Raw genomic sequence first — 27,878 nt, forward strand, 5'->3', positions numbered from 1 at the left:
TCCATTTAATGCAATAAGTTACTCTTCCAACTGAGAAAGAAATAGACATTAAGGAGGGCTGGAAACAGTGCAAAGTAGACTGAATGGTCATAAAATATATTAATGCATCTCCACAGACAGTTTCATCAACAACAGTACTAGTTTGCACAAAAAAAAGTTTTTTTTCACAGATCATTTCTGCATATATTAAAAAGATAAAGAAAACTATCAACACAAATAGAGTTCTTTCTTTCAGGGTCAATATCTAAAAATAAAAACTCTCTTGTTTTTAATATTTTGCTTCCAAGATAGTATCATGAAAAAACCCTTTGATTAAAAAAAGATTGTGTTGGAAATAATTATACAGATGGACTTATATCACTTAGAGTTTAAATGCTATCCCATGTGTTTAGCTTTAGGGGAATTTCAGTTTGTCAAAATTGTCATGAAGCAGATGAAAATACTGTATTCTAAGATGCTGATTATCCACTTGTTAGTAAGCAAATGTACATGTGCACATTTACATATGTAATATTTTGGTACATGAACATCTGCATTTGAAACTGAAAGATTCTAAGGCCTGTAGACCAGATCTTTCTGGAGGATTGCAGCTTTATTTGAAATGCACTTACTGGGGCAGGAAATGAGTCTTTGTCTCATTAAATTGGTTGCATACTCAGCCAAATTGTGAGTTAGATTGTAACTTTACAATCTGGCCTCACTAAAGGGTTGTGCAAAGTCCAGTGCCCCAGGAGCAGACTAGAAAATTGATTGGGAATCAGTTTCCCAATCCTTCTCAGCTCTCCCTTTGTTCTGAAGAGAAGTTGTTTTAGCTCTTTTTGTAAGGCAGCATCTTCCCCTGCTGTGTCCCAGCTAATTAATCTGGATGGCTAATGGGCGGAGAGGGAGAAGGCAGAGGGGAGGCAAGGGTCCTACTCCTCTACCCCTTCCTCACCAATATGCTCACAGAAAGGAATGTCAGGCAAATAGCTCTTGTTCTCTCTCTCCACTGTAGCAGGAAGCACAGTCTCAACAGATATGAGCAGGAGGCACAATGGGGTCTTATTCCTATTCCTTATTCATACAGCAGAGTAAGGGCTTGTGTCAGACTTGCCCACTGACCTTGCTCTGTGAATAGTACCACTAAGTTGAATAGCACCACTAAGGGAAAGTATAGTGTCAGAATCCAATGCTGGTGCACATCTACATTGCAATTAAATACCTGAAGCTGGCCCATGCCAACTGACTTTGGCTTTTAGGGCTTAGGCTAAAGGGCTGTTTAATTGTGGTATAGACATTCAGGCTCAGACTACAGCTCCAACTCTGGGAGCCTCCTACTTTGCAGGGTCCTAGAGCCTAAGCTCTAGGCCAAGCCTACACATCTATACCACAATTAAACAGCCCCTTGCCCTGCAAGCCTGAGTTAGCTGTCACAGGCCAATCATGGACTTTAGCAGCAATGTAGACATACCCAATGAGGTCTTGATCCAGCAAAGCATTAGTCCTATTAATGGCACCGGGATTACTAATGTACTTACAGTTATACACTTGCTTGCACAAAAGGGAGCATTCCAGAGACTTTCAGCAATATTATTCAAGATTATATTTAATATATTTCAGTAATAGATGGTGCTACATTGTCTAAAATTGTAGAAAAACAGTGGATGGCAAGGTTACAGCAATGGATTTGCTGGAGGGACCTGGATGGAAGGGGAAGCTGATGAAAGTTCCCACATATGCTGAGGTCCCAACAATAGGTGTGCTGGGAGGACTTGGAGGGAAAAAGATCTGGTGGAACTCCTTCTCCCCCTGCTGGTAATTATGGAATAAACGGGGCTACCTTCACTGTTTATCTGCCATGTAGTCCCAGACATCTAATAACTGACAGTCTGATTAAATCCATGTCAAATGTTTTTGTCTCCTGTAGCTGATCAGTAGTGCTGTATTGTGGTGCTGTACTTACAAATTTGTTTGATGCCATTCTTTCCTAATGTGCTTTAAACCCTTCCCCCCCCCCCCCACACACACACAAAAACATGCTAACACTGCTATTTCTTTCACAGGAAGGTTTGTAGTGTAAATAACAAATGACAGGACTCATTGTGGGAATAGGTGCCACCGTCAGTAGAAAATGTAAATTAAATGATAAAAGATGGACCAGTTGCTGTAGCATTCCAGTGTCTGTGAGGCAAACATGCATCGTAACTTGACCTTTTTTAAAAGTCTGTAGAAGCAACTGGGAAATTTCCTTATTGGCACTAGAATGTATCCCCTTCATTGGGCAAAAAAGGATTAGTGTGTAGATCTCATTAGGAATCTGCACATGACTTTTTATTATTTAGATAAAAGGAAGAGAATTCCTCAGAATCAAAAGAAAGTCAAAGAAAATAATATCTAGGAACCCAAAGAGGTAGAAAACACTGCTTTAACCATTTTTTTTAAACCTTGATGTGACAGTGCCTGATGATGTAGGATATATGGCAAAAAATGTTTTATCTCATTCATCCAGGGAAATGTTCTTAGTGCAAAAAGCAGGAGAATTCTTAATATTTTAATAAATAGTATTCATAGTAAAATATGAGTCTACTCTGAAACAATTGTACACCAATTTTAGCTTCAGTTGAGGTCAGAATATTTAATTCCGAGAAAATGTTTCTGGTTTCATGAAATGCTAACAAGGAATTTAATTATTTATCTAATTCCTTTGTAGAAATCAGAATTATGGCATTTAAAAATCATAAGGCACCTCTGGTTTATATTTTTTAGTAAGATATTTCGAAGGACATCCTTCATTCTTAATAATATGTTTATGCTTTGGAGCTCTATCTTGTCTTTCCTTTCCACCCTCTTCTCCCTCAAAACCATCTCTAAACAAATTGTAAAAATATGAATGTGCAGCAGATTTGAGCAAACAGCACTGCTGGAACTTTCAGTATAATTTATCTATTTCTTCCATGTATCTTAATAATTAACTATCACTGTAAGGCCCAATTTTATAATACTAATTCAGGCAAAATTGTGAAGACTGTAAGATGTGGCCCATTATCAGTTTTTTGAAAAAACTTAAAAAACAACAAATAGACTAGCAGCACCTTAAAGACTAACAAAACATGTAGGTGGCATCATGAGTTTTCATGGGCACAACCCACTTCTTCAGATCAATGGAGTTATTAAAGGTCCAGTTAAAAAAAAAAAACGGGGGATGGGGTATGGAGTGGAAAAAGAAGGGGAAAAAGGCAGTTTCATAACAAATGCAGTATCAGCCAAACATACGAAAGATCCTTTGAAAAAATGTTATGTTATGTAATAGCAGTATCATGAGAGTATACATTTTTTTTTAGCAAAAAGAGTGTTTGGAATATGTCTTGTGAGATGGTTTCAAAGATGAAAATAATCTATGGGCCAGAATATTTGTTTTATCACTGGAAATTTAATTTCATCTAGATCATTTTGATATGCCATTTTAAAAAACAGAATAAAATAGTATTTTTAAATCTGACATGCAAAATAACTGTATTTGGTGGTAAATCATATTCACAAGTTTAGATTGTAGCAAGAAATATGTGAATGAAGCCATCAGAGTTAACAGGTATATATATGGCATTTTTAGACATATGAAAGATCAAAACAAGAAAGTGGCCAACCTGAAGCACAATCAACAAATGGAAAAAAAGAAGAATGCTCAGTTACTGGAAGAAGTTCGTAGGCGAGAAGACAATATGACAGACAACTCTCAGCACTTGCAGGTGAGTTGATTTATTAATTCGTAATTGTATGTTGGTTTATTACACTTCAAAAATTGCCAGAAAAAGTATTTTCCAATTCATGTGTTGTTTCAAAGATGAATAATGGGTCTGATCTTGAAACACAATGATCGCTCATCTCTCATCAGATGAGGCACTGATAACCTCATGAGATTAGGTCCAATATGTACTTGAAAGAGATCTTCCATATAATGCAAAATAAAAAGTCTCTGAATGAGAATTTGCTAAATACATTAAATATTGAACATAGATATGAAATGCTATCTTCTTGATTTGAATTGGGAATTTCAAATCTTTCACTATCGCCGGACATCTCTCTCTCCCTTTCATTTCACTTGCACACCTTGTACCAAATTCTGCACCTGAATATACCTATTTGACCCTTTTTAATTATAGTAATTTGGAGGACTGCTGAGAGGTATGTATTGGTCTTCTCTTCAGAGTAACATCATTTTCCATTTGGTGTAAATGAAAGAAATGTATTCAATTTCCTGACATTTCAAAATGAAAGGAATGTGGATGTATTTTTTGTTTGTATTTTCCCCTGTAAAATAATTATAAAAGGGTAAGCATTATATTATTCTTTCATAAATGGAGATTTTAAAAAAAATGCTATCACAAGGGAAAAACAGAGATTTTATGAACTAATAGCTTCTCATTTTTAAAGACAGATTGTTACTTTGGTTTCAGAAGAGCTTATACAGTTAATGGATAATCAAAATTCAGAGAAATATCCTGCAAGATAAATCAGCTGATACAATGTAATGATAAAATTGTGTACAGAAAAAACTGATATTGTACCAAAGACTAATACACTATTTGGATACCTTCATTACAGTTATTATTTAGCCTTCTCTGACAGTTGACTAAAAAAACCCCTTTGATCAAAAGTATCTAATATTACAAAATTCTGTGAACCACATGGGCATACCTGGAATCAGTATACACAGACACATTTAAATTTCAGTACACCAGGTTCTATTTTGCTTGATCTGATGGTGTAATGGCTCCCTGAATGTTGTCTAATGATCAAATTTGGCCCTCATGTGCTTTGTACTGTATTGTGTTTCCACTGTGTCTGTGTGCAATATGGAGAATTTACCACCATTATTTATGAACTAATGTTGGCTCTGCAGCTACTAGGTATTTTAGAATCAGTTATAGGACATCATATATCACCCAGGGTCTTGGAAATGTTATAAATGACAGTGTTATATACTGTACTGCAGTATACCATGTAAGATATTTTTAAATAAATCTTGATATGTATGTAGGTTTACCATGGACCATGTAATTTATAAGGATAATATTAGGTTTATATAGTACAGAATGACCATTTAGAGCAGGGGTCTGCAACCTATGGCTCTAGAGCCAAATATGGCTCAGTATGGAACCAAATTTGACTCTTTTGTCATTCCCACAATACACACAACTTTTTAAATTAAAATGAAAAATTAATTCAAAATTTTAAAAACATGACATTACTCATGTCAAGATGACTTTTTTGTTTATTTCACCTTTAACTGTTCATTTTAACAACCATCCATTCTCTCCACTTGTTGGGGGTCATGCATATGCACTTTTCATTTAATTGGTCAATAAATCTTTCTATTATCATACATGATAGTGAGCTCTGTAACCCCCAACAGTAAAAATGGCAAAGAGAAAGAGAGATGACATGTACTGAAATTTTCAAAAAGAATGGACAGACTTGTATGCATTTGTATATAGGTCTGTCTCATTTGTAGTGAGAGACTGTACACAAACAAACAAACAAAAATCATAACAAAATATGTGGCGTTTGCTACAAAATATCTGAGGGAGATGCACGAAAAAAAGATTGTGAGAAGCTTCAGAGAAAAATGAACATTGGACAAAATAGCCTGCTGGCATGGTCAGAAAAAGGTGGAAGCTTAAACTCCATGGCTGTGTCTAGACTGGCAAGTTTTTCTGCAAAATCATCTGCTTTTGCAGAAAAACTTGCCAGCTGTCTACACTGGCCGCTTGAATTTCCGCAAGAACACTGACAATCTCATGTAAGAGCGTCAGTGTTCTTGCGGAAATACTGTGTTGCTCCCGTTTGGGCAAAAGCCCTCTTGCGCAAATCATTTGCACAAGAGGGCCAGTGTAGAGCACAGTACTGTTTTACGCAAAAAAGCCCCGATGGCTAAAATGGCCATTGGGGCTTTTTTGCACAAAAGCGCGTCTAGATTGGCCACGGATGCTTTTCCGCAAAAAGTGCTTTTGCGGAAAAGCGTCCTGCCAATCTAGACGCGCTTTTCCAAAAATGCTTTTAACGGAAAACTTTTCCGTTAAAAGCATTTCCAGAAAATCATGCCAGTGTAGATGTAGCCCACAAGTTTTGCAGGCTCATACAGCATTATTCGAGAGGGGAAGCCTTTCACTGACAGGGATTATGTTAATAGATGCATGCTAAAAATTGGTCATAAACTATTTGACGAGTTTTACAAGAAGTCCAAAATCTTACAGAAAATTCAAGACATGCCATTATCAGCAAAAACAGTTCATGACAGAGCTGTGAAAATGGCTTATCAAATTGACAAGGAAAAAATACAAAATTTGAGTATAGCTACTTATTTTTCATTTGCTTTGGACAAGACAACCAACGTATGTGATGTTAATCAGTTGTGTGTTCTGGGATGATATATTTGTGGAAATGCTGTGCACGAAGAAGTGACGGAGATATTACCAATGAAAAATCAAACAAGGGTGAAGACATTCTTACAACTGTGATGAACTTTGTAAATGAGAAAGAAATATAGTTGGCTAATTTTATGTCTGTGTGCACGGGCTGTGCACCCAGCATGGTCAGCAAATACTGAGGATTCATTACTCTTCTCAGAACAGCTAAATTGCCTGCTTTTGAACTTTGCACTGTGCATCAGGAGGCACTTTGTGCGCAATCTTCTAGAACTGAACTCAGAAATTTAATGGGACTTGTCATTAGCATTTTCAATTGGATTCTTGCTTGAGCCCTAAATCACCGTTAATTTCAGTCATTGCTCGAGGAAGTAGATTCTGAATACCCTGATCTACTAATGCACAATGTTCGCTGGTTATATCATGGCAAAGTTTTGTCTCATTTTACCACTTGCATTAACAAGATTAAGTTGTTATTGGGTATGAAGGGTGTCAAACACACCGAGCTTTCAAACTGGTTGCTCAAGTTTTACTATCTCGTCGACATTACTTGTCATTAGAATGAATTGAATCTTAAGCTACAAGGGCAAGGAAATACAGTCCTGACTCTGCAGCAGGCAGTGTTTGGATTTAAGTCAAAATTGACTGTCTTCATCAAAGATATTGAGATGGGCAGACTGGACATTTTGAAAGATTATAAATGTTTCATGATTCATATCAGAGAGAGAATCCAAATAACAGTAGCTGCCAGGTTTGTTTCTGAGCTCCAGATGTCAAGTCTCATTTTGTTGACTTTTGCAAGTACAGTGCTCTGTTTAAGTTTATGGTGTGTCCCATAAAGCCTCCCTTGAAGAACTGGATTTGACAATCAATCCAGGCATCTCAGTTAGCGATTTGGAAATGGAAATAACAGATTTCAAGGAGTCAGATATCTGGGTGGAAAAATTCCTGAAGCTGAATTCTGATTTACAATGCCTTGTTCAACAGTGTGCAGAATTGACAAAACTGCACAAATGGGCTGACATGAAGAAACTGGAGCATGATGATAATCTGATTCTGCAAATTTGGAAAGAATTTCCTGTCACATACAACACCATGCAGAATGTCAGCTTTGCCTTACTTTCAATGTTTGTCTCCACACATCAAAGATAATTTGTGTTCAAGATTGACAGAAGACAGCCTGAATGCATGCATGAAGCTGAATTTGACCAGTTATAATATAAACTTCAAAGAAATGTGCGAAAATATGCAGCAGCAGAAGCCCCATTAAATAAAGTCCTTGAATACAATGTTTAATTTATGCTATTATTAATCATGTCAATTATTAGTAATATTAAGTTGTATATTTTCAATCATGCAAATGGGCATTCTTATACGGTTCTTTTTGATGATTTGTTCTGAAATTTGTTGTAGCTTAGCTCTTTGGTTTGAGAAGGTTGCCAATCCCTGATTTAGAGCACTGAATTAGTTTTTAGAAGTTAATTTATCCCAGTAAAGAGAATCTCATTTGATAGCCCAAGAGAGCTTTATTTTTGCCATTGATAGTTTAGAAGGCTGTTGAGGAAACTTTCACTAGAACATAGTTTCAGAAATCTCTTTCTGTGTCTTTGATGTGGTACCCTCTGAGAACACCATGTGGAGCTTTTGTGTCTCATTTTATCTTCTTGTATATAATTATAATATGCCTATTAAATAGGACCAGAATGATATCTTGGATAAATTTTCAAAGAATAAACTCTGTCTCAGATATAGCCCTCTTTTACAACTCAATTGCTATTAAACATTTGCCTAGTAATTAATTATGAAATATTAAAACAATTTTTAAATATTAATCTTCTTTATATGAATTGATTTTTTTCATTTACATTTCTAATTTAGAAGAGTATATGAGGTAGAAATAAATGTCAGCCATAATGTGGCAATTCCTGTATAATAGAACACAGTTATCTTGAGAATGAATGTACAAATTATGGTTATTTTTATCAAAATGAAAAGATGCAGTGTTTCAGTCCAGGATATGTTTACAACCTTTGAATACTTGATTCTACAAACAGCAATATACCTAATAATAGTATGTGTGTCATATTATAGGTAAAAAAAAGAGGAGGAAGTCTTATACAATTGTTCAGAGAAACTGAATGACCTTTTCCTGAATGGAAAGGTCCTTAACTTTCTGTAACCTTAAAAGGTTTATTCACCTAGGCTGTGTCTACACTGGCATGAATTTCCGGAACAGCTTAAAATGGAATACAATTCCGTTTTCAGTTTTTCCAGAAAAGGAGTGTCTACATTGGCAGGCTGCTTTTCCGGAAAAGCCCTTTTTCCGGAAAAGCGTCTGTGGCCAATGTAGATGCGCTTTTCCAGAAAAGAGCCCCGATCGCCATTTTCGCGATCGGGGCTTTTTTCCGGAAAAGACTACTGGGCTGTCTACACTGGGCCTTTTCTGGAACAGTGTTCTGGAATAAGGACTTATGCCTGAGCGAGAGCAGAATAGTTTTTCCGGAATAGCGGCTGGTTTTGTACAGTAGAGCATCGTTGCTTTTCCGGAAATTCAAGGGCCAGTGTAGACAGCTCGCAGCTTATTCTGGAAAAGCGGCTGATTTTCCGGAATAAGTGGCCCAGTGTAGACACAGCCCTTGGCTGTGTCTACACTGGCGCCCTTTTCCATAAAAGTGATGCTAATGAGACCAGTCGGAATTGCAAATCCCCCACGGCATTTGCATGAACATGGCTGCCGCTTTTTTCCGGCTCGGGGTTTTGCCGGAGAAAAGCGCCAGTCTAGACGGGATCTTGTGGAAAATAAGCCCTTTTCTGGAAGATCCCTTATTCCTACTTGAAAGAAGGAATAACGGATCTTGCGGAAAAGGGCTTATTTTCAAGTAGGAATAAGGGATCTTCTGGAAAAGGGCTTATTTTCCACAAGATCCCGTCTAGACTGGCGCTTTTCTCCGGCAAAACCCCGAGCCGGAAAAAAAGCGGCAGCCATGTTCAAGCAAATGCCGCGGGGGATATTTAAATCCCCTGTGGAATTTGCAATTCCGACTGGTCTCATTAGCATCCCTTTTACAGAAAAGGGCGCCAATGTAGACACAGCCCTAGGATAGTGATTTACAGATGAAAAAGGCGTTAAAAGATGTGACAAAACAATAAAAGAGGTTACTCTCTTTTAGACCTTACTTTTGCACTGATCCTTCACTGTGACTTCACAGTTGGTAACGAGGAGTCCTGTGGCACCTTAGAGACTAACAAAAATAAAGAGAGCTTTCATGGCAGGTTTTACTCACGGGAGTTCATGATTCTATATATTTTTGTTAGTCTCTAAGGTGCCACAGGACTACTAGGTTTTAAAGTTACAGACTAACATGGCTATCCCTCTGAGACTTTTTCACTGTTGACCCACTCTGAGAAAGCTGCTCCCAGGCCATTCCGGTTTGATTACTTACCGGTTCCATAGCCATGGAGTCTCGCTGTTCCCATTGTCGTTAGTTCACCATTTGCAGCCAAGGGGAACCGCAGAAGCAGTGGCCGGGGTGCTTTCTGTGGTTCCCGTTTGCTGCAACCAGCGAACCACAGCCAATGGGAGCCACGAGGCTCCGTGGCTGCAGAGGTAGTAAGTAAACAAACCTGGGCAGCCCAGTAGCAGCTGTCTCAGAGTGGGTCTGCAGACCACTTTGAGAAACACTGCACTAGGTGTTTTCTGACTTGACTGAAAGTTAAAGGATCTGAGCATTTTGAAGGAGATGTTCACCAATGTGAACAAGTCAATCGATGCCAAATCTTTATTTATCTAGAAAACATTATAGGGTATCTTGATCAGAGTCGTACCATCACGGAGAGTGAGACTCTGCATGGTCCTTGGTACACATGTGAAGGGTTGGGATACAATGAGCTTCCAACTCCCTTTGGGCAGTTGCAGTCCATGCATTTGGGGAGTGTGCTGGACTGTTCTATCTCTATTCCCTTAGAAGTGAAAAGGAGATGATGTCACAGCTTTTCCCCTTCCCATCGCAATGCACTAGCCAGCAGAGCTAGCTGGCTCCCTGGGACTTGGTGATATCCTGAACTATACAAAGGCCTTAGAAGCAGACCCACAGCATCTGTCTGCCTGAACCTCTGAGACAGATTCTGGTGTCAGTCCTTATCAGTGTATCTTCTAGGGAGAAACAGCTCAACACTGCTTTTTACTATGGCACAATATAACCCATAAGTAGGCTGATCATCAGGGCCAATCATTGTGTCCTGTTCCAATGAAATCTGAGTTTTATCCTGGCTTTAGTAGTACCTATTGCTGACTGGCCATCTTGTTAATCTTTCCTCACTCCTGGCTCCAGCTTCTTTTTGTCTACTCCTTGTTGATGTCTGTGTTGGGTTCACCGGACTGGATGTGTCCTCCCTTAGTTGCCCACTTCATAAATGGAGTAGACTGGCTGTCATTTCATTGATTAGGTGTGCAAAGCCCATTGGGTTAATGGGCAAGGGTTCAAAAGCAAATAAGAGAGGCATTAAAAACTTATAGAAATCATTGTCAAATGTAAAAGAAATCTTTGAAATGCGAAATGGAGATCTTTTGGAAATGCAAATGACTGTGATTATTGAAAAGCCTAGACTGACCCAGAGCACTGGCACCAGCGTAGAGGTTATTTTGATTGACATCTGAGGCATCTGACTGAAGGTAATTTTGACTTACATCTTTAGCACCTAGTCATATTAAATATTTTAATCTGACTGAAGAGCTGCAAGATAGCTGCTTTCTGCAAGCCTCTAAGCTTTTGATTAAATGTGTGAACACACTGAATTTTTAATATTTCTGTTCTAAATTGATACTTAGTCTAAACAAATTAGATTATAATGAGATAACTTGTGTCAACTCATTTTCTCTCCCAATGAGCAATTAGCTCACCGCTGGAATATGGATATGTGTTATCATTTGGAAGGCATGATAATATTTCTATCAGCAGAGAGATTTTGAGCCTGGGTGGCTTTGGTTTAAACTCTTTACAGTGGAAAGGGCACATGGTGAAGTCATGGCTGTGATTTTAGCATTGCCTCAACTAACAATCAGATAAAATGGAAAGCATAGTCAATCTTTATATTAAGTTTCCATTTATAAATAGCATATAAATAGTTAATAAATTATTAATAGATGTTTTAATGCATGGTAAATCAATTGTTATACATTCCTATAGAATCCCATCAATCAGTATGTTGCTTTGTCATGTGGCTTATAGCTATCTGTAACACCTTCTACTGGATGTGCTTACAACACATATTACTGCTGTCTGTAATATGCTCATAACATCTGTTAATAATTTATTAACCTTTTATAAACCATTTATAAATGCAACCTTGATGTAAAGAGTGACCTAAAATTCTTTGATCAAGTGTAATTGAGTCTTGATAATATGTGAGATCATAGCTACCTGGCTGTGGCTCCAAGGGTCTGATGTGACAGTTCAGGACATATCCTGTAGCTCTGGCTCTATCGCTCTCCCCCCAAACCAATCAGGGCTCCTACACTGGGAACTGAGAAGGAGTTGGTGAGCAAGAGCATAAAGCTGGCCCTGGGGTAGTTCGAAATTCCCTACCGCACCAGTTCTCAAGCAGGCACATATACCTCTGGGTATAATGAGAAATCTTCTGGGGGCACATCAACTCATCTTGATTTTTACCTAGTTTTACAACAGGGATACATTAAAACCATTAACGAAGTCAGAACAAACTCAAATTTCATGCAGAAAATAATTTGTTTATACTGCTCTATATACTTTACACCGGAATGTAAGTATATTTATATTTTAGTTGATGTATTTTATAATTATAATGTAAAAAATGAAAAAATATTCAGTAATAGTATGCGATGACAGTTTTGTATTTTTATACCTGCTTTTATAAGCAAGTGAGGCATAACTTGGGGTTGTGCAAGACAAATAAGATTCCTGTAAGGGGTGAAATAATCTGGAAAGACTGACAGTTGCTGCCCTAGAGGAACCCTCTGAAAATCAGTTAGCTGGGTTTCTAGCTAGTTTGCACAGATGGAGCAGGGAGAGAGGTTCTGTCCTTAATTGCAACTACAACTGCTTACTTGCTATGTGACAGGTTTCAAGAAATTCAGAACTCAATATATTGTTACTGTGAAACCTCAGCCTCACAACAACATCAGTTTCTTCCTGAAACTTATAAGTCTCATGGCATAGTGTGCATATACAATACCTTTGACTTGACTCAGGATGAGGCACCTTCAAAGATGGTTCAGAATTGAGTATCTTCCTTGGCTTGACAATTTCCAGAACTTAGTGATCATGTCTCAGAAGGTTCTAGACTCTCCCTTCTTGTGGTAGATGGTGGCCAACTATGTCTACTGCGGGAATTCACTTCAATCTCCCTTAGCTCTTGGCTTTAATTGATACTTCAGGTGTAATTTTTGGATTGGTATAAAATGGAGGGACCTTCAGAAAAATGTCCTGAAAATTAAGGTTTCTTATATTTCAGAGCTTTCCTTCCACAAATCAAGGTCAAACCTGTGTGAATCCTGAGATATCCATGTCGCTTCTAACATATATTATAGAAAATTGGGTGGGAGGAGTCGACCTGGTCCATTTTGCCAAGAAGCTGTATGACCTTGAGGATGGCATAGTAGTCATCTACTCTCTTCCCTGGTTCTTCATTTGCCTTGCAAAGACAACATTTTTGCAGATGACTTGAACAGAAATTGTAGTGATCAACATGGATGATCTCTCAATCACTTCATGGTGACACTAGTCTTTCATAGCTATGGGACTTCTCAAATACTTCTCTTTACAGCAAATGGGAACAAGAAATATACTTGTTTTGGTCTATAGGACAACAGGGATGGTGGTTTTCTGACAGATATCTTTATCTTCGACTGGAATAGAAAGTTGTATACATTTCTTGCTCTACCATTGGTACTGTAATATTGATAAACTGGAAAAGCACAGTGCTGGAGTTGAGGTTGTAGCTCTACATTTTTTAATTGAACATTTAACTGCAAAAGGGATCATAGCCATTGTTTTTTGGAGGGCTTTGACATCAATGCCAAAAGTGCATAGGCTCCTAGGAATACTTGATATATTGGTAATCTGTCTAAAGGACTGCAGCGAATGCTGTAAGTAAGTACCCTCTCTTTCTTTTAACCACCCTCCACACCAGTAATTCCTTTTACATTTTCAACTTTATTTTAAAGTAAATATGAAGTTATTTATTACAGATATGGGATCAACATGTGGCTATCTATACACAGCTTTCTCAGCTGTGTAATTAAGTCTTCAAATATTTAACCTCTATTATAAAGCAAAAGATCTGTTCACATTTTGAAGACAAAATATTATCAAAACACATATAGATATCTGAGATTATTATACCTGTTTATTATCATTTTTAAAAATTTGCAGTCCAGATGCATGTTTAAGTTGAGTAAACATGCACCCTCAAGCAGAGCCCAGGCTTTCTTGGTTGGGACAGCGATCAAGTCCGCACCGGGATGCTAGCCTGCTGGGGGACTTCCAGGAGACATTGACCCTGGAGGCTTTCGAGGTAGCCAGTGATTTGATTGAGCTATCCCCCTCTTCTACCCTGGCACCAACCATGGGAAAGGATCGAGACCCTGGCTTGTGCCATTCAGAGCCTAGGGCACTGGGTGCCCCAACACCGGAGCCTAAGAAACACCGCTCCACTACGGCCTTCCATGGTGCTTTGGGCCCGAGTGCAGCACCGCCTACAGGACCGGCACTGATGGCAACCTCAACTCCGGCCGATGCCCCAGCACCCGACTCGGCACCAGGACAAGGGTCTCAACTGACATGAAGCGCAGCAACCGCGACCACTAACTCCGGCAACTGCAACCACTGACTCTGTTCAAGGTCTTCTGGGCTTGGGCCTGCCCATGCCTCTTCCTCCTCCTCCTCCTCCCCGCTAGCACTGGGGTAAACTAGAGTTGATGGCTAAGCACGCCCCATCAGCTGCACTGACTGCATCTGCCTCCACCCTGCCATGATCAGCCTCGGAGTACTCCCCTGACTCAGAAGCGGAGTCCACATGGTAATCCAGGGGCTCCAGGTCCAGATCTCAGCACTGTTCCCTCTTCCATCAGGCATGGCACCGGAGCATCTCTGCTCATTAGCAGTATCACTTGGTGCATCTGGTCCCGGTACCAGTATTGCAGCAGAACTGGTCCCTACAGGCTCCAGGCCTGTCTCAATGGCCCTTTTGGACCCCATGGGCCTATTATCAGAGCCTGGGCATGGGTCCATCTAGATCAGAGTTGGTCTGCTCTGGGTCCCAGGTGCTAGTCAGAAAGGCCTATGTGTCGGGACATAGCAAACCAGGAGATTCTGCTGTCTTGCTATGCCTATAACACCTGGGCCCCTGGATAAGTTCACCGAACTGCTTCTCAGAGACTTTCGCCCCAAGTTTAGAGCCCTCTTGTAGGAAGGCAGGGTGATCTCTAGGGCCGGGATCCAGGCTGCCCTCAGAGCTGCTGACACCGCTGCACGTGCCATGGCTATGGGGGTAGTTATGCGCTGCAGCTCATGGTTGCACCATTCTGGGGTGCCTCCTGAAATGCAGAACACCATTCAGGACCTCCCCTCTGAGGGCCTCTCCCTATTTTCCAAGCAGATGGACCAACACCTGTGCAGCCTCAAAGATACCCGGGCCACCCCAAAGACTTTGGGTATTCATACCCCAGCTACCCAGCGGCACTCCTTCTTAGGCAGGAATGCCCCTAGGTCCTCTCAGCAGGGCGCGTGCCCCAACTTCCATCGCCGCAATAGGAACGGTAGCAGAAAGAATGGCAGGCGCTGTCCTCGGCCGCCCCAGGACCAAAGCGAGGGCCCGCCTAGTAAATCCTAAGGACCTCATCAAGGGTTTGAGGGTACGCCCAAGGACAGTCTATCAGCCTCACCCCTCCTCTTTTGGGACTGCCTATTCCCTTTCCACTGGTCCTGGAAATCTATTACCTTGAATTGTTGGGTCCTAGAAATGGTGGGAAGGGGGTATGCCATCCCCTTAAGTTCTTCTCCTCCCTACCATCCTTCTGCCCCATCCCTCTTTAGGGACTCCTCTCACAAGCTTCTCCTGAGGGAAGAGATGCTTCAGCTCCTCACCCTAGGGGCCGCAGAGGCAGTTACCCTGGCAGTATCGAGCAGGAGCTTTTATTCCTGGTATTTTCTGGTCCCCAAGACCAACGGTGGGTTTTGCCCTATCCTGGACCTCTAGAACCTCAACACTTTCATCGTCAAGAAGAAATTCAAGATGGTAACTCTGGCATCCAACCTCCATGATCTCCGCACTAGGAGAAGGAATGCGGCCGTCTACGGCCGCATAGCGACTGCCATGGCCCGCAAGGGACACAGGCGCTCCCGGGAGCAGGTGCTCATTAAAGTGAAGCAGCTGCGGCAGGGGTACGCCAGGGCCACCAGGGACGGCGCTGCAGCAGGGGCTGACACCTGCCCCTACTTCCCCGCCCTCGACCGACTCTTGGGGGGGGGGGGGCGGGGCAGTCCGTACCAGCCCGGGGGACAGCGAGCCGGGACCGGAGGGCCCTGACCCGGGCACACCGGAGGGGCCACCGCAGGATGTCCCAACACCGGAGTCGGCAGGATCATCCAGGGAGACCGTACCAGGTAAGTAGTTCGAATTAAGTAGTTTGTGGGGGGGGGGCGGGAGGGAGACCAGAGACCACGCGCGTGGGCCATGCCTTCCACGGATCACGCAGACACCTGTGCACGTGCGAGCATGTTCCATGCCACCCTTGGGCAGGTGGCTCCAGCTGCGTGACACCCAGGGGCCATGGCCCAATAGGCACATGCTTGTGCGAAGAGACCTGACATGTCCAGACCCCGGGGCGGGACCCATCAGGATGCTTTCCCTTCACATGTTCCCTCTACACGGAGGAAGGGGACATCTCCCCCTCTCCTCCGCTGCCCCGGCCACACTATACATGGCACAGGGACATGGGTGCGGTCTTGGGGCAGCTCCCAGTCCCGGGGAGAGCCAGACATCCTGACCATGGCCTCTGTACAAGCACAGCGGCTCTGACGGTGCAGGACATGGTCACCCTCACATTGCGGGGTGGGGGAGAGGGCTGGGCATCATCCTCTGCGTCCCAAGGGAGAACTGACCACTTCTCTTCTTTCTCTACAGCTGCACCAGCTGCTCGTGCAGGGTGCACCACCCCGCACGGAGCAGGAGTATTGGGACCAGCACCTGGGGTCCTTGCGAGCCCTGCACCGCACACTGGAGGCCTGGATGCGGGCAGACCTGCAGCTCCGCCAGGAGCAGCTGGCTGAGTTCCGAGGGCTGAGCACAAACCTGCAGGTCCTGCTGCAGAGCATGGTGCCCCGTGCTGGTCCTGCACCTACTGCCCCCCCCCAACTGCTGTCCCTCCTCCCACTCCTGCCCCCCCCTCCCACGTCTTCCTCCTCAACCCCCACACCCTCTTCCTCAATGTCCACACCCCCCACCTCAACCACCGCACCCTCCACCCCATCCCCCCGGGGATGCCGAGGCCCCCTCCCTCGCCGTGCTGGGAGGTGGTTGGCCCGGTGAGACCCCCACCCCTGATCCTTGAGTTTCCCCACCCCCTCCTTTCCCTTGCTTCCCCCTTATAGCTCCCTTCTCCCAGTTTTCCCCCTCCCCTCTCCCACCCTCTCTCTTCCCCTCTCCCACCTCCTTTTCCCAGTCTCCCCCAGTTTTGTGGAATAAAGAGAGTTTCTATTTTTGAACACGTGTCCTTTATTTTGTACATCAGGAAGGAGGGCTAGGGAAGGGTAAGTGGAAGGAGGTGAGGGAGGAATGGGGTATGAGCCCCCGATGGGGAGGACTGGGGTGGCTCTGCGGGCTCCTCGGGGTGGAAGCGCTCCTGCAGCCTCCCAATTGACACCCCCCCCGGATGGCAGCCTGCGGCAAGTGCAGCCGGGCTGATGGCCGAGTGCTGTGATGTGCTGAGTGTAGGCACTCCAAGCCAGGACTGCTTTGCAAGCAGGGAACCCTTAAGAAATGTCTGTCCGGGGTGGGGGTCGGGTCCCTTTAAGCACAGCCCTCAGCTAGCCTGAGACAGCAGCTCCACGCTCTAAGTCCTACTCTGATGCCCTGCCGGCACTGCTTCTGGCCATCCTTAACCTCGGTTCAGGGTCCACTCTGTGTGGACATGCTAGTTCGAATTAGCAAAATGCTAATTCGAACTAGTTTTTTAGTCTGGATGTACTAATTCGCATTAGCTTAGTTCGAATTAACTAATTCAAACTAAGTTAGTTCGAATTAGTGCCGTAGTGTAGACATACCCATAAAGAGCAGGCACTGCACATTTTGGATGTTAGAAGGGCCTCAGCCTTTTATTTGGAGAGAACAAAGCCCTTCTGCAAGTCTCCTCAGCTCTTTGTTGCCATCGTGGAGCAGCTGAAGGTCCAGCTGGTTTCCATGCAAAGGATCTCATCCTGGCATGCTTTACGGAATGCTATGGGCTGGCAGGGGTCCTGGCTCCTTCCCTTATGGCCCACTCTACAAGAGCACAGGCCTCCTCTGCAGCTTTTTTGCCCCAGGTCATGATCCCGGACATCTGCAGGGCAGCCTCGTTATCCTCCATCCACACTTTTGCCAATCAGTACACGCTTACACATCAGGCCAGGGAGGATGCTGCCCTGGGTAGTGCTCTCCTCCACTTGATGGAAGGTTAGAACTCTGATCCTGCCTTCTGGGATTTCTGCTTTGGAGTGACCTACATGGAACGACATAAGCAAGCACCCGAAGAAAAAAGAATAGTTACTTACCTTGTAACTGTTGTTCTTCAAGATGTGTTGCTCATGTCCATTCCAAATCCCACCTTCCTCCCCTTCCTCGGAGTAGTCCAATAAGAAGGAATAGACGGCGTAGAGGGCCAGCAGGGGCATATGTTGACTGGACATTGGCGCAACTCCAGGGCGCTCCCCTGTTGGCCTGACGAGTACTGCTAAAGGAAACATTTCTGACGACGTGTGCACGCTGCGTGTACATACTTATATGGAATGGACATAAGCAACACTTCTTCTTCGAGTGGCCCCGGTGGGTGTTCCACTCTCGGTGTCAGGCTCGTCCCGACGCCGCAGGTCGGAGATTTTTCTTAGCTGTAGTTGGCCGGGCCGCTCATGCACGGTAAGCACCACACGCCGTTCACGCCCTTTTGTTTCGCATAGTCCAGCTCCCGCCAGTTCCTTTCAACCGTCCTCAGTGGCAGATGGAGCGCAATGTCTCTCCACAGAAGCGATCTATTACTGTACAGAATAGTTAGATTTTAGTGTTAGTATTTAGTTAGTGTACCTGTTAGAACGTTCTTGTTGTTTAAAAAAAAAATTCTCTCAGTTATTTAGTTAGAACTTTGTTCGTTAGTTTACAGAGTTAGATTCACAATGCCTGGTTCCCCAGGTTTTAAAAAAATGCTCGGAATGTCGAGAGGCCATGCCCGCATTCGACGGGCATGCCGCATGCATCCACTGCCTTGGTGAAATGCATGTTCCACAAATTTGCGTTCACTGCACAAAATTAAAGGCCAGGGCCCGAAGAGATAGGGAGATGCGCCTAAAAATGATCTCCCTTGATAAGGCGCTTCAACCAAGGACTCCCTCTCCGCGACCCTCTTCTGAACCTTCTAGGTCGCATAAGTGGGCAGCTTCTCCCCCGCCGTCTACAGCCGCCAAGAAGGTCAGGCCGTCACCTGCGTGATCTCTCCCTGCTGTTTTTGAGACTCGAATCAGCAAGGGAAATAAGCCCGGGACCTCTGGTGTTCTCCAGAAGCCAGTGAAGACCACTGCTCTGGCACCGAAACTCCCGGCGCCAAAGCTCCCAGCCCCAAGATCACCGGCCTCAAGATTGCTGGCACCGAGATCGCCAGCACCGTCGCTGTCACCGGTACACAAGGGCACTGAGGACCTCTCTCCAGCACTGCAGTCTCTGGCACCGTCAGTAGCATCATCTCCTCTGATGCCTGGACATTCACCAAGTCCCTTGGCTTCGGTTCTCATGCCCCTTGATTCAGCACCATGGACAGTCAGTCCACGCTCTTCAAAGTCTGCTTCCGCACCGACTACCGAGGGAGAAGCTTCCAGACAACGATCATCGGACCTGCATGTCTCCTCGGTGCCCACGAAGGCTGCCCAGAAATCTAGGGCACGGCACATATCAGTCTCGCCTTCACCTATCTTCTCCCCAGCACCATCTCTGTCTCCACCTAGCTGTCTATCGCCGGTTAGTTGATGATATTACAGCCCTTCGAGATGCACAATCTCTCTGGTCACAGATGGAAGGCAACACTGTTCGGGATATTGGGACAGATGCTCCCGGTCTCCATCAAGGAGATCTTATTATGGGCCTTACTCACTGAATAGATCCCCGTACTCACCTTGTCACCATCGCCATGGTAGCAGGACGTCCTCGTGCCATTCCTCGCCTGCTAGATCCCAACATGATTGCGGCTATCGTCACAGACCTCATTACTACTCGAGGCACTCTCACGCATCATATGCATATTTGTGCTCATCTTGCGCTTGTCGTTCACCTCAAAACGTAACTCCCCAGGTTGCATCCCACCCAGTGGATCATCCTCCACCGCCATCTGAACCGACCCAGGACACACAAGCTCAAGTCTCGGAACCTGAGGAAGAGTAACTGTCTGACCCGGAGGAGCCGGAGCCACAAACGTTGTCAACTGACCAATCATCTTCATCACCGGACGAAGCAGTATTCCCAGGCGATATGTCACCCCCCGACCACCTGAAACACTTTCAGGAGTTATTCAAACATGTTGCAGAGTCCCAGCAAGTATAACTGGCAGAGATACAAACCAAACAGTATAAACTGCTCAAAAACCTACAACCTCAACAAAGGGTGAAAATGGCAATACCCACTGATGACGCAATTATGGAATCTGTGGAGGAGATCTGGCAGACACCAACCTCAATGCCTCCAACACAAGCGAGCAGACAAGTGGTACTTTGTCTCCTCGAAGGGATTAGAATTCTTGTTTAACCACCCACAACCAAATTCTTTGGTAGTTGATGCTGCTCAGCACAGGTCTAAAACGCCCCAATATACAAATACGGCTGGTGACAAGGACACAAAGAAGCATGACATTTTCGGGAGGAAAGTGTTTTCATCTGCTACGCTGCTCCTTCATATAGCAAATTACTCTGTGCTGCTATCAAATCATAGTTTTGATAACTGTTCAAAAATTGACGGACTTACTCTAGTACCTCCCTGACTCCAAAAAGCCCATACTTAAAGCCATCGTTCAAGAGGACTGCAATGCAGCGAGAGCCAGTATGCAGATTGCTATGGACGTGGCCAACACATCAGCATGAGCTATGGCAACAACTATTGCCATGCAATGATAGTCATGGCTTGCTGCAGCGGCGGTTGCAAGGGAACTTCAGAACAAGGTGGAGGACCTTCCCTTCGAGAAGTGTAAGGGTAAAGACTCCCGAACTACACTATGCACTCTGGGCATGTATACCCCTCTAGCAGGAGGAAGAGATATTACCCGTATCAAAAGCGGTTCAATTTCCAGTTCCATAGGCAGCAACGTCGTCCCTTTGACCAGCCCAGATAGAAACAAAGAGTGCAGTGCAAATGCGTCCAACTGTCACGCACGACCGCTCAACCAGGCCAGAAGCAGCAAATTTGACTCCTCCGTCGAGGTCTGCAAACCACTTGCCATTGTTGAACCAACCACCCAGGACCATCTATTTCATCACAGCTTACGGCCCTTTTACCACCGATGGGCCGAAATAACTACGGATCGATGGGTCTTAGAGTTCGTAAGGTCCGGTTTTGCAATCCCATTTACTTCCAACCACTTCAAATACTTCATATCAGGTGCGACTGTCAGAATTCTTACAGACAATGTAGCTACGATGTTTTATATAAACAGGCAAGGGGGAGCGAGATCATGATCCCTTTGTGCCGAAGTGATATAATTGTGGAATTGGTGCTTAACAAACAACATCAACCTAATCGCATCATACTTACCAGGCATCAACAATACCATAGCGGACAGTCTCAGCAGAACATTTCCTCGCAATCACGAGTGGGAATTGCAGTTAGATGTTCTTCACCAAATCTTCCATCGGTGGGGGACTCCCCGAGTAGATTTGTTCACCACAAAGGGCAATGCCAAATGTCTCCTCTTTTGTTCCAGGACAGGCATTGGGAGGAAATCACTGGAAGACGCATTCTTAACCAGTTGGAAGGCTCAGTTGATGTATGCATTTCCTCCAACCCCGCTTATACCTTGAGTGTTGGAGAAGATCAAGGCAGACCAGGCACTCGTGATCTTCGTCTCACCAGCATGGGTGAGACAGCCTTGGTTTCCCTTCCTACATCTAATGTCGGTGAAGCCTCCCTTCCCCCTTCCTCTCCTTCCAGACCTTCATTACCAGAACCATGGTCACCTACTTCACCCCAAACCGGACACTTTGCACCTGACGGCTTGGCTTTTGGCTGGTTCATGGAATCGGAACACCTTTGCTTACATCAAGTCAAGCACGTACTGATGCATAGTAGGAGACAATACACGCACATGACCTACTTGTCAAAGTGGCATCAATTTTCTCTATGGTGCTCCCAGAGCGACATCACTCCAGAGAAATCAAGACTACATTTCATTCATACTTGTTACATCTACATTAGTCGAGTCTTGCACTGTCCTCTCTGAAGGTATATTCATCTGCAATTAGTGCCTTTCACCACTCTGTGGATGGTACTTCAGTATTCGCTAACCCTATCATGAAAAGATTCTTCAAGGGTTTAACTGATCTTAACCCTCCTCGAAGGCCACCACCCCCTTCTTGGAATCTTAACCTAGTATTGGACACTCTCATGCATCATCCGTTTGAACCCCTCGCCTCAATCTCCCTTCAAATAATGACAGTGAAGGTCCTCTTTCTCCTAGCAATCACATCAGCATGGAGTCAGTGAGCTGGCTGTGCTAACCCACCATTTACAATTTTTACCCAAAACTCAGTAGTCTTAAGACTACACCCTGCCTTTCTTCCTAAAGTTTGTTCAAAGTTCCATATTAATGAGCCTATTGTGTTGTCCTCCTTCTACCCGAAGCCTCACCCATCCTCCTGGGAAGCTTTGCTACATACCCTTGATGTACGTTGAGCCTTATCTTTCTACATCCACAAAACTCGGTAGTGGCATAAGACGGACCGCCCTATAGTATCTTACTCTGGCCGTTCCAAGGGCTGTCCTCTTTCCAGCCAACGTATTTTGAACCTTATAGTTCAGTGCATTGCCATGTGCCACAATATCCAAAAAAGACCACTTCAGTCTTGCCATAGGGCACACTCTACAAGAGCAACTGTCACTTCAGCAGCATTCGTCAAAGGAGTCCCGTTGATGGACATTTGTAGAGCCGCAACGTGGTCATCTGACACTACATTTACACAACATTACACAATTGCATGTCAACTAGCGGGGGACTCAGCAGTGGCCTCAGCAGTCCTCACCTGTAACAGTAAATCTGGCTCCATAGTGCAGACGAGTACTGCTGTGTAGTCACCAACAGTGGAGCACCCATGGGGACCACTCGAAGAAGAAGAAAATGTTACTCACCTTCATGCAGTAATGACGTTTATTCGAGATGTGTCCCTGGGGGTGCTCCACGTCCCACCCACCTTCCCACTCCGGAACCTTTTCTATTCTCATTTCATATTGATGAGCAGTGAGAGGAACTGGCAGGAGCCAGACTGCGCGAGACAAAAGGGCGCGAACAGCACGTGGCGCTTACCACGCATGCGTGGCCCGGCCGACTACGGCTAAGAAAAATCTCCAACCTGTGGTGCTGGGACGAGCCCAACACCAACAGTGTAGCACCCCCGGGGACACATCTCAAAGAAACATTGTTACTGCACGAAGGTGAGTAACTTCTTCATCTCGAAGAACAACAGTTACGAAGTAAGTAACCATTCTTTCCTTCAAATCAATTGTTCTGTACTTAGTTCAATGCTAGAAAAATGGTTCTAGGTTTGTAGAAGTATGAGTCTTGGTATAGTAAAGTCTGTAGGGTACGTCTACACTACAGCGCTAGTTCGAACTAACTTAGTTCGAATTAGTTAATTCGAACTAAGCTAATTCGAACTAACGCGTCTAGAACTAAAAACTAGTTCGAATTAGCGTTTTGCTAATTCGAACGAGCAAGTCCACATTGAGTGGACTCTGAACAGGGATTAAGGATGGCCGGAAGCAGTGCCGGCAGGGCATCAGAGGAGGACTTAGAGCGTGGAGATGCTGTCTCAGGCTAGCCGAGGGCTGCACTTAAAGGGTCCCGACCCCCACCCCGAACACACAGTTCTAAGGAGTGCCCCGCTTACAAAGAAGTTCTGGCTTGGAGTGCCCGGAGTACCCACACTGGGCACATCACACCACTCGGCCATCAGCCCGGCTGCACTTGCCGCAGGCTGCCATCTGGGGAGAGGAGGCAATCGGGGGGCTGCAGGAGAGCTTCCACCCCCAGAAGCCCGCAGAGCCAGCCCAGTCCTCCCCATTGGGGGCTCGTGCCCCATTCCTCCCTCACCTCCTTCCACTTACCCTTCCCTAGCCCCCCTTCTTATTGATGTACAAAATAAAGGACACGTGTGTTCAAAAATAGAAACTCTGTTTATTTAACAAAACTCGGGGAAACTGGGAAAAGGAGGTGGGAGAGGGGAAGAGAGAGGCTGGGAGAGGGGAGGGGGAAAACTGGGAGGAGGGAGCTGAAAGGGGGAAGCAAGGGAAAGGAGGGGGTGGGGAAACTGAAGGATCAGGGGTGGGGGTTTCGCCGGGCCGACCGCCTCCCAGTACGGCGAGGGAGGGGGCCTCGGCGTCCCCGGGGGGATGGGGTGGAGGGTGCGGAGGTTGAGGTGGGAGGTGTGGACATTGAGGAAGAGGTTGTGGGGGTTGAGGAGGGAGAGGTGGGAGGGGGAGCAGGAGTGGGAGGAGGGACAGCAGTTGGGGGGACAGCTGGTGCAGGATCAGCACGGGGCACCATGCTCTGCAGCAGGAGCTGCAGGTTGGTGCTCAGCCCTCGGAGCTCAGACAGCAGCTCGTGGCGGACCTGCAGGTCTTCCCGCATCCACGACCGTAGTGTGCGGTACACGGCTTGCAGGGCCCCAAGGTGCTGGTCCCAGTATTCCTGCTCCATGCTGGTGGTCCGGAGCAGGCCGCGGTGCGGGAGCATGTCCCGGGTGGGGTGGTGCGCCCTGCACGAGCAGCCGGTGCAGCTGTAGAGAAAGAAGAGTAGTGGTCAGTTCTCCCTGGGGACGCAGAGGATGATGCCCAGCCCCCTCCCCAACTCCGCAACGTGAGGGTGACCATGTCCTGCACCGTCACAGCCGCTGTGCTTGTACAGAGGCCATGGTCAGGATGTCTGGCTCTCCCCGGGACTGGGAGCTGCCCCAAGACCGCACCCATGTCCCTGTGCCATGTATAGTGTGGCCGGGGCGGCGGGGGGGAAGGGGAGATGTCCCCTGCCTCCGTGTAGAGGGGACATGTGAAGGGAAATCATCCTGCTGGGTCCTGCCCCGGGGTCGGGAGCATGTCACGTCTCTTTGCACAAGCATGTGCCTATTGGGCAATGGCCTCTGGGTGTCACGCAGCTGGAGCCACCTGCCCAAGGGTGGTATGGCACGTGCTCGCACGTGCACAGGTGTCTGCGTGATCCGTGGAAGGCATGGCCCACGCGCGCGGTCCCTGGTCTCCCTCCCACCTCCCCCCCGAACTACTTAATTCAAACTACTTACCTGGTACGGTCTCCCTGGACGACGCTGCTGGCGGTGACCCTTCTGGTGTGCCCAGGTCAGGGCCCTCTGGTCCCGTCTCGATGTCCCCCGGGCTGGCACGGACCGCCCTGCCCCCCAATAGTTGGTGGAGGGCAGTGAAGTAGGGGCAGGTGGCAGCCCCTACAGCGGCACTGCCTCTTGTGGCCCTGGCGTACGCCTGGCGCAGCTTTTTAATTTTAATGCGCACCTGCTCCTGGGTGCGCCTGTGTCCCCTGCTGGCCATGGCGGCTGCTATGCGCCCATAGACGGCCGCATTCCTCCTGCTAGTGCGGAGATCATGGACGTTGGGGGCCTGCCCCCAAACCTCAATGAGGTCCATGACCTCCGCACTAGTCCAGGAGGCCGCGCGCCGTCTACGGCCCCTGGCTGGCCCCTGGGTGCTTGGGGACTGGGCAGGGGACGTGTCACTGGCACTGGCCGCCTGGCTCATCCTGCAGCCACTGGGTCAGGGGCGGAGACTCCTGGCAGGGCTGGCTGACTCTAGTGCCGTCTGGCCAGAGTCTACCCCTTTAAGGGCCCGGGGCTGGGGGAGAGGAGAAGAGTTTTCCTGGTTGTGCCCAGAGAGGCCACCAGGGGGAACCTGGGAAGGGCTAGCCTCCCACTAGTTCGAACTAAAGGGCTACACAGCCCTTAGTTCGAACTAGCTAGTTCGAACTAGGCGTTAGTCCTCGTAAAATGAGGTTTACCTAGTTCGAACTAAGCGCTCCGTTAGTTCGAATTAAGTTCGAACTAACGGAGCGCTAGTGTAGCGCCTAGGAAAGTTAGTTCGAACTAACGTCTGTTAGTTCGAACTGACTTTGTAGTGTAGACATACCCGTAGATACCCATTCAATTAAATTGACACCCAACTGATTTAATTCAGCACAAAACTGTCTTGTAGTCTACAGTTCCATATTTTTTCTAAGACCCCAACAATCCTTAAATAGTGGAATCATAGAATACTAGAACTGGAAGGAACCTTGAGAGGTCATCAAGTCCAGTCCCCTGCAATTACAGCAGGACCAAGCATAGTCTAGCTCATAGTTGATTGCAGCGCCCTTAGGAGTTGATCATGATGGCTGCCTCTCTTTGATCCAGCCCACCTGGAGTGTGGCTCACCTTCAGCGGGCTGAATGCCAGGCCAGCTGGGCTGGAGCAAAGAGGGCCAGCCACCTGGCTAGGTGGCCATGGGTTCAGCCTGCTGAGGCTGTGCCGTGCTCCAGTTCGGCTGGATCAAAGAGGGGCAGCTGCCAGCCAGCAACCATTGCCTTTTTGTTAATTTGTTGGCCGTGAGGGTAGGGGGTTGAAGAGGCATGTGTGCATCCCTGGCTCTCGTCTCCTGCTCCAGGAGAAAGCAGGGCTGGGCCTGCTCCGCAGAGGTGGGCAACCAGCACACGTGGCCTGCTGGGGATTGGTCTATGCTGCCCTGTTCCCCATTGGCTATGTGTGGGGAACTTAGGGAAGAGACTCTGCCCAGCAGCAGTAGTGGGGCCAGCAGCTGCTGCAATGCCCCAGCCACAGGAATCCTTGGCTGTGCCAGTAGTAATGGGGTTGCTGGTGATTGGGATACCCGGGGCTCCCTGGCTGCACTGGCAGTGGTGGGCTGGAGGTGGCCATGGATCCCCAGGGGCTGAGGCCCCGTGGCTGGGCTGGGAGCAGGGAAGGGCAGCAGGCTAGGCAGCCGGCAGCAGGGGACCTGGTCTGTCAAAATCTCTCATTTGGGACTAATCATGTCCTGAGGGTCGCAACCCAGGAAGATCCATCCTGTAAAACCAAAACCTAACCAGTTGGTATCCTTGATGTACATTTGTTATGATAAATGCAGTGGAAGGAATTTCCTTTCTGACACATAGAAAATTCTGATATTAAAATGTTAATGAAAAGAGAAGATTTGTAGTTAAGATGATGTATCACAAAGATGAATACAACAGTGTAATCTACTCAGATAAAATAAGTATGACTTTAGTACAAAACCAGATGTCACTATTAATTTCTGAATTTTCAAACAAGGCAGTTTTAACCCAGGGACAATGTAGGTGAGGCAGTCTTTTATCAGAGTATCCTGTCTGGAGAAAATAACCAGAGTGTCATGGCTCAAACAAAGTGGGACACGATGGTAAGCACAAGTGGTTCATGCATACTGTAGGGCCTGGTCTACACTAGGATTTTACATCGAATTTAGCTGCATATGGTCGGTTTTCTAAGCAATGCATCCGCACTACCAAGCCTGTCACATTGCCCTTAGGGACCTCTGAAGTCAATTTCAGTACTCCTGCTTTTCATGAGATGTATCACCATTCCCGACCTGGTCCTGCTGTGAGTGCAGGGGGCTAGACTTGAACCTCTCAAGCTCCAACCAAGTCAGGACACTCCTAAACCTACCCTTTAAATATGCAAATGCATATTCAAAAACCATTCGACGGTTACTCAGCCAGCCTGTTGTTGAACTCCTCCTTGCTGTGGTCCTGGCTGCCTTTATACAACTTCATGAACCACAGGAGCTAGGGGTAGGCTGGGTTGCCCAGGATCACAATAGGCATTTGTACCTCTCCGATTTTCCTGATAGGGAAAAAAGTGCCACTGTGCATTCTTCAGAAGAGGCAGGAGTTCCTAAAAATGTGGGTGCTATGCAACTCTCCCGACCATCCCAAATTGATGTCAGTGAAATGGCCCTTGTGATCCAGTA

At 45.9% G+C, this 27,878-nt stretch overlaps 1 protein-coding gene across 3 annotated transcripts in view; it reads left to right on the forward strand.

Annotated features, from left to right (window-relative positions):
* Positions 1-27,878, forward strand: part of ERC2 (ELKS/RAB6-interacting/CAST family member 2) — a 1,112,164-nt gene that overhangs the window by 584,768 nt on the left and 499,518 nt on the right. For all 3 annotated transcript variants that reach the window (XM_075938889.1, XM_075938890.1, XM_075938891.1), the window contains one exon: positions 3,590-3,725. In XM_075938889.1, coding sequence (XP_075795004.1) covers positions 3,590-3,725 — 136 coding nt within the window. The remainder of the gene's footprint in view (positions 1-3,589; positions 3,726-27,878) is intronic.

This window comes from Pelodiscus sinensis, chromosome 11 (assembly GCF_049634645.1).
Source record: "Pelodiscus sinensis isolate JC-2024 chromosome 11, ASM4963464v1, whole genome shotgun sequence".
Taxonomy (NCBI): Eukaryota; Metazoa; Chordata; order Testudines; family Trionychidae; genus Pelodiscus; species Pelodiscus sinensis.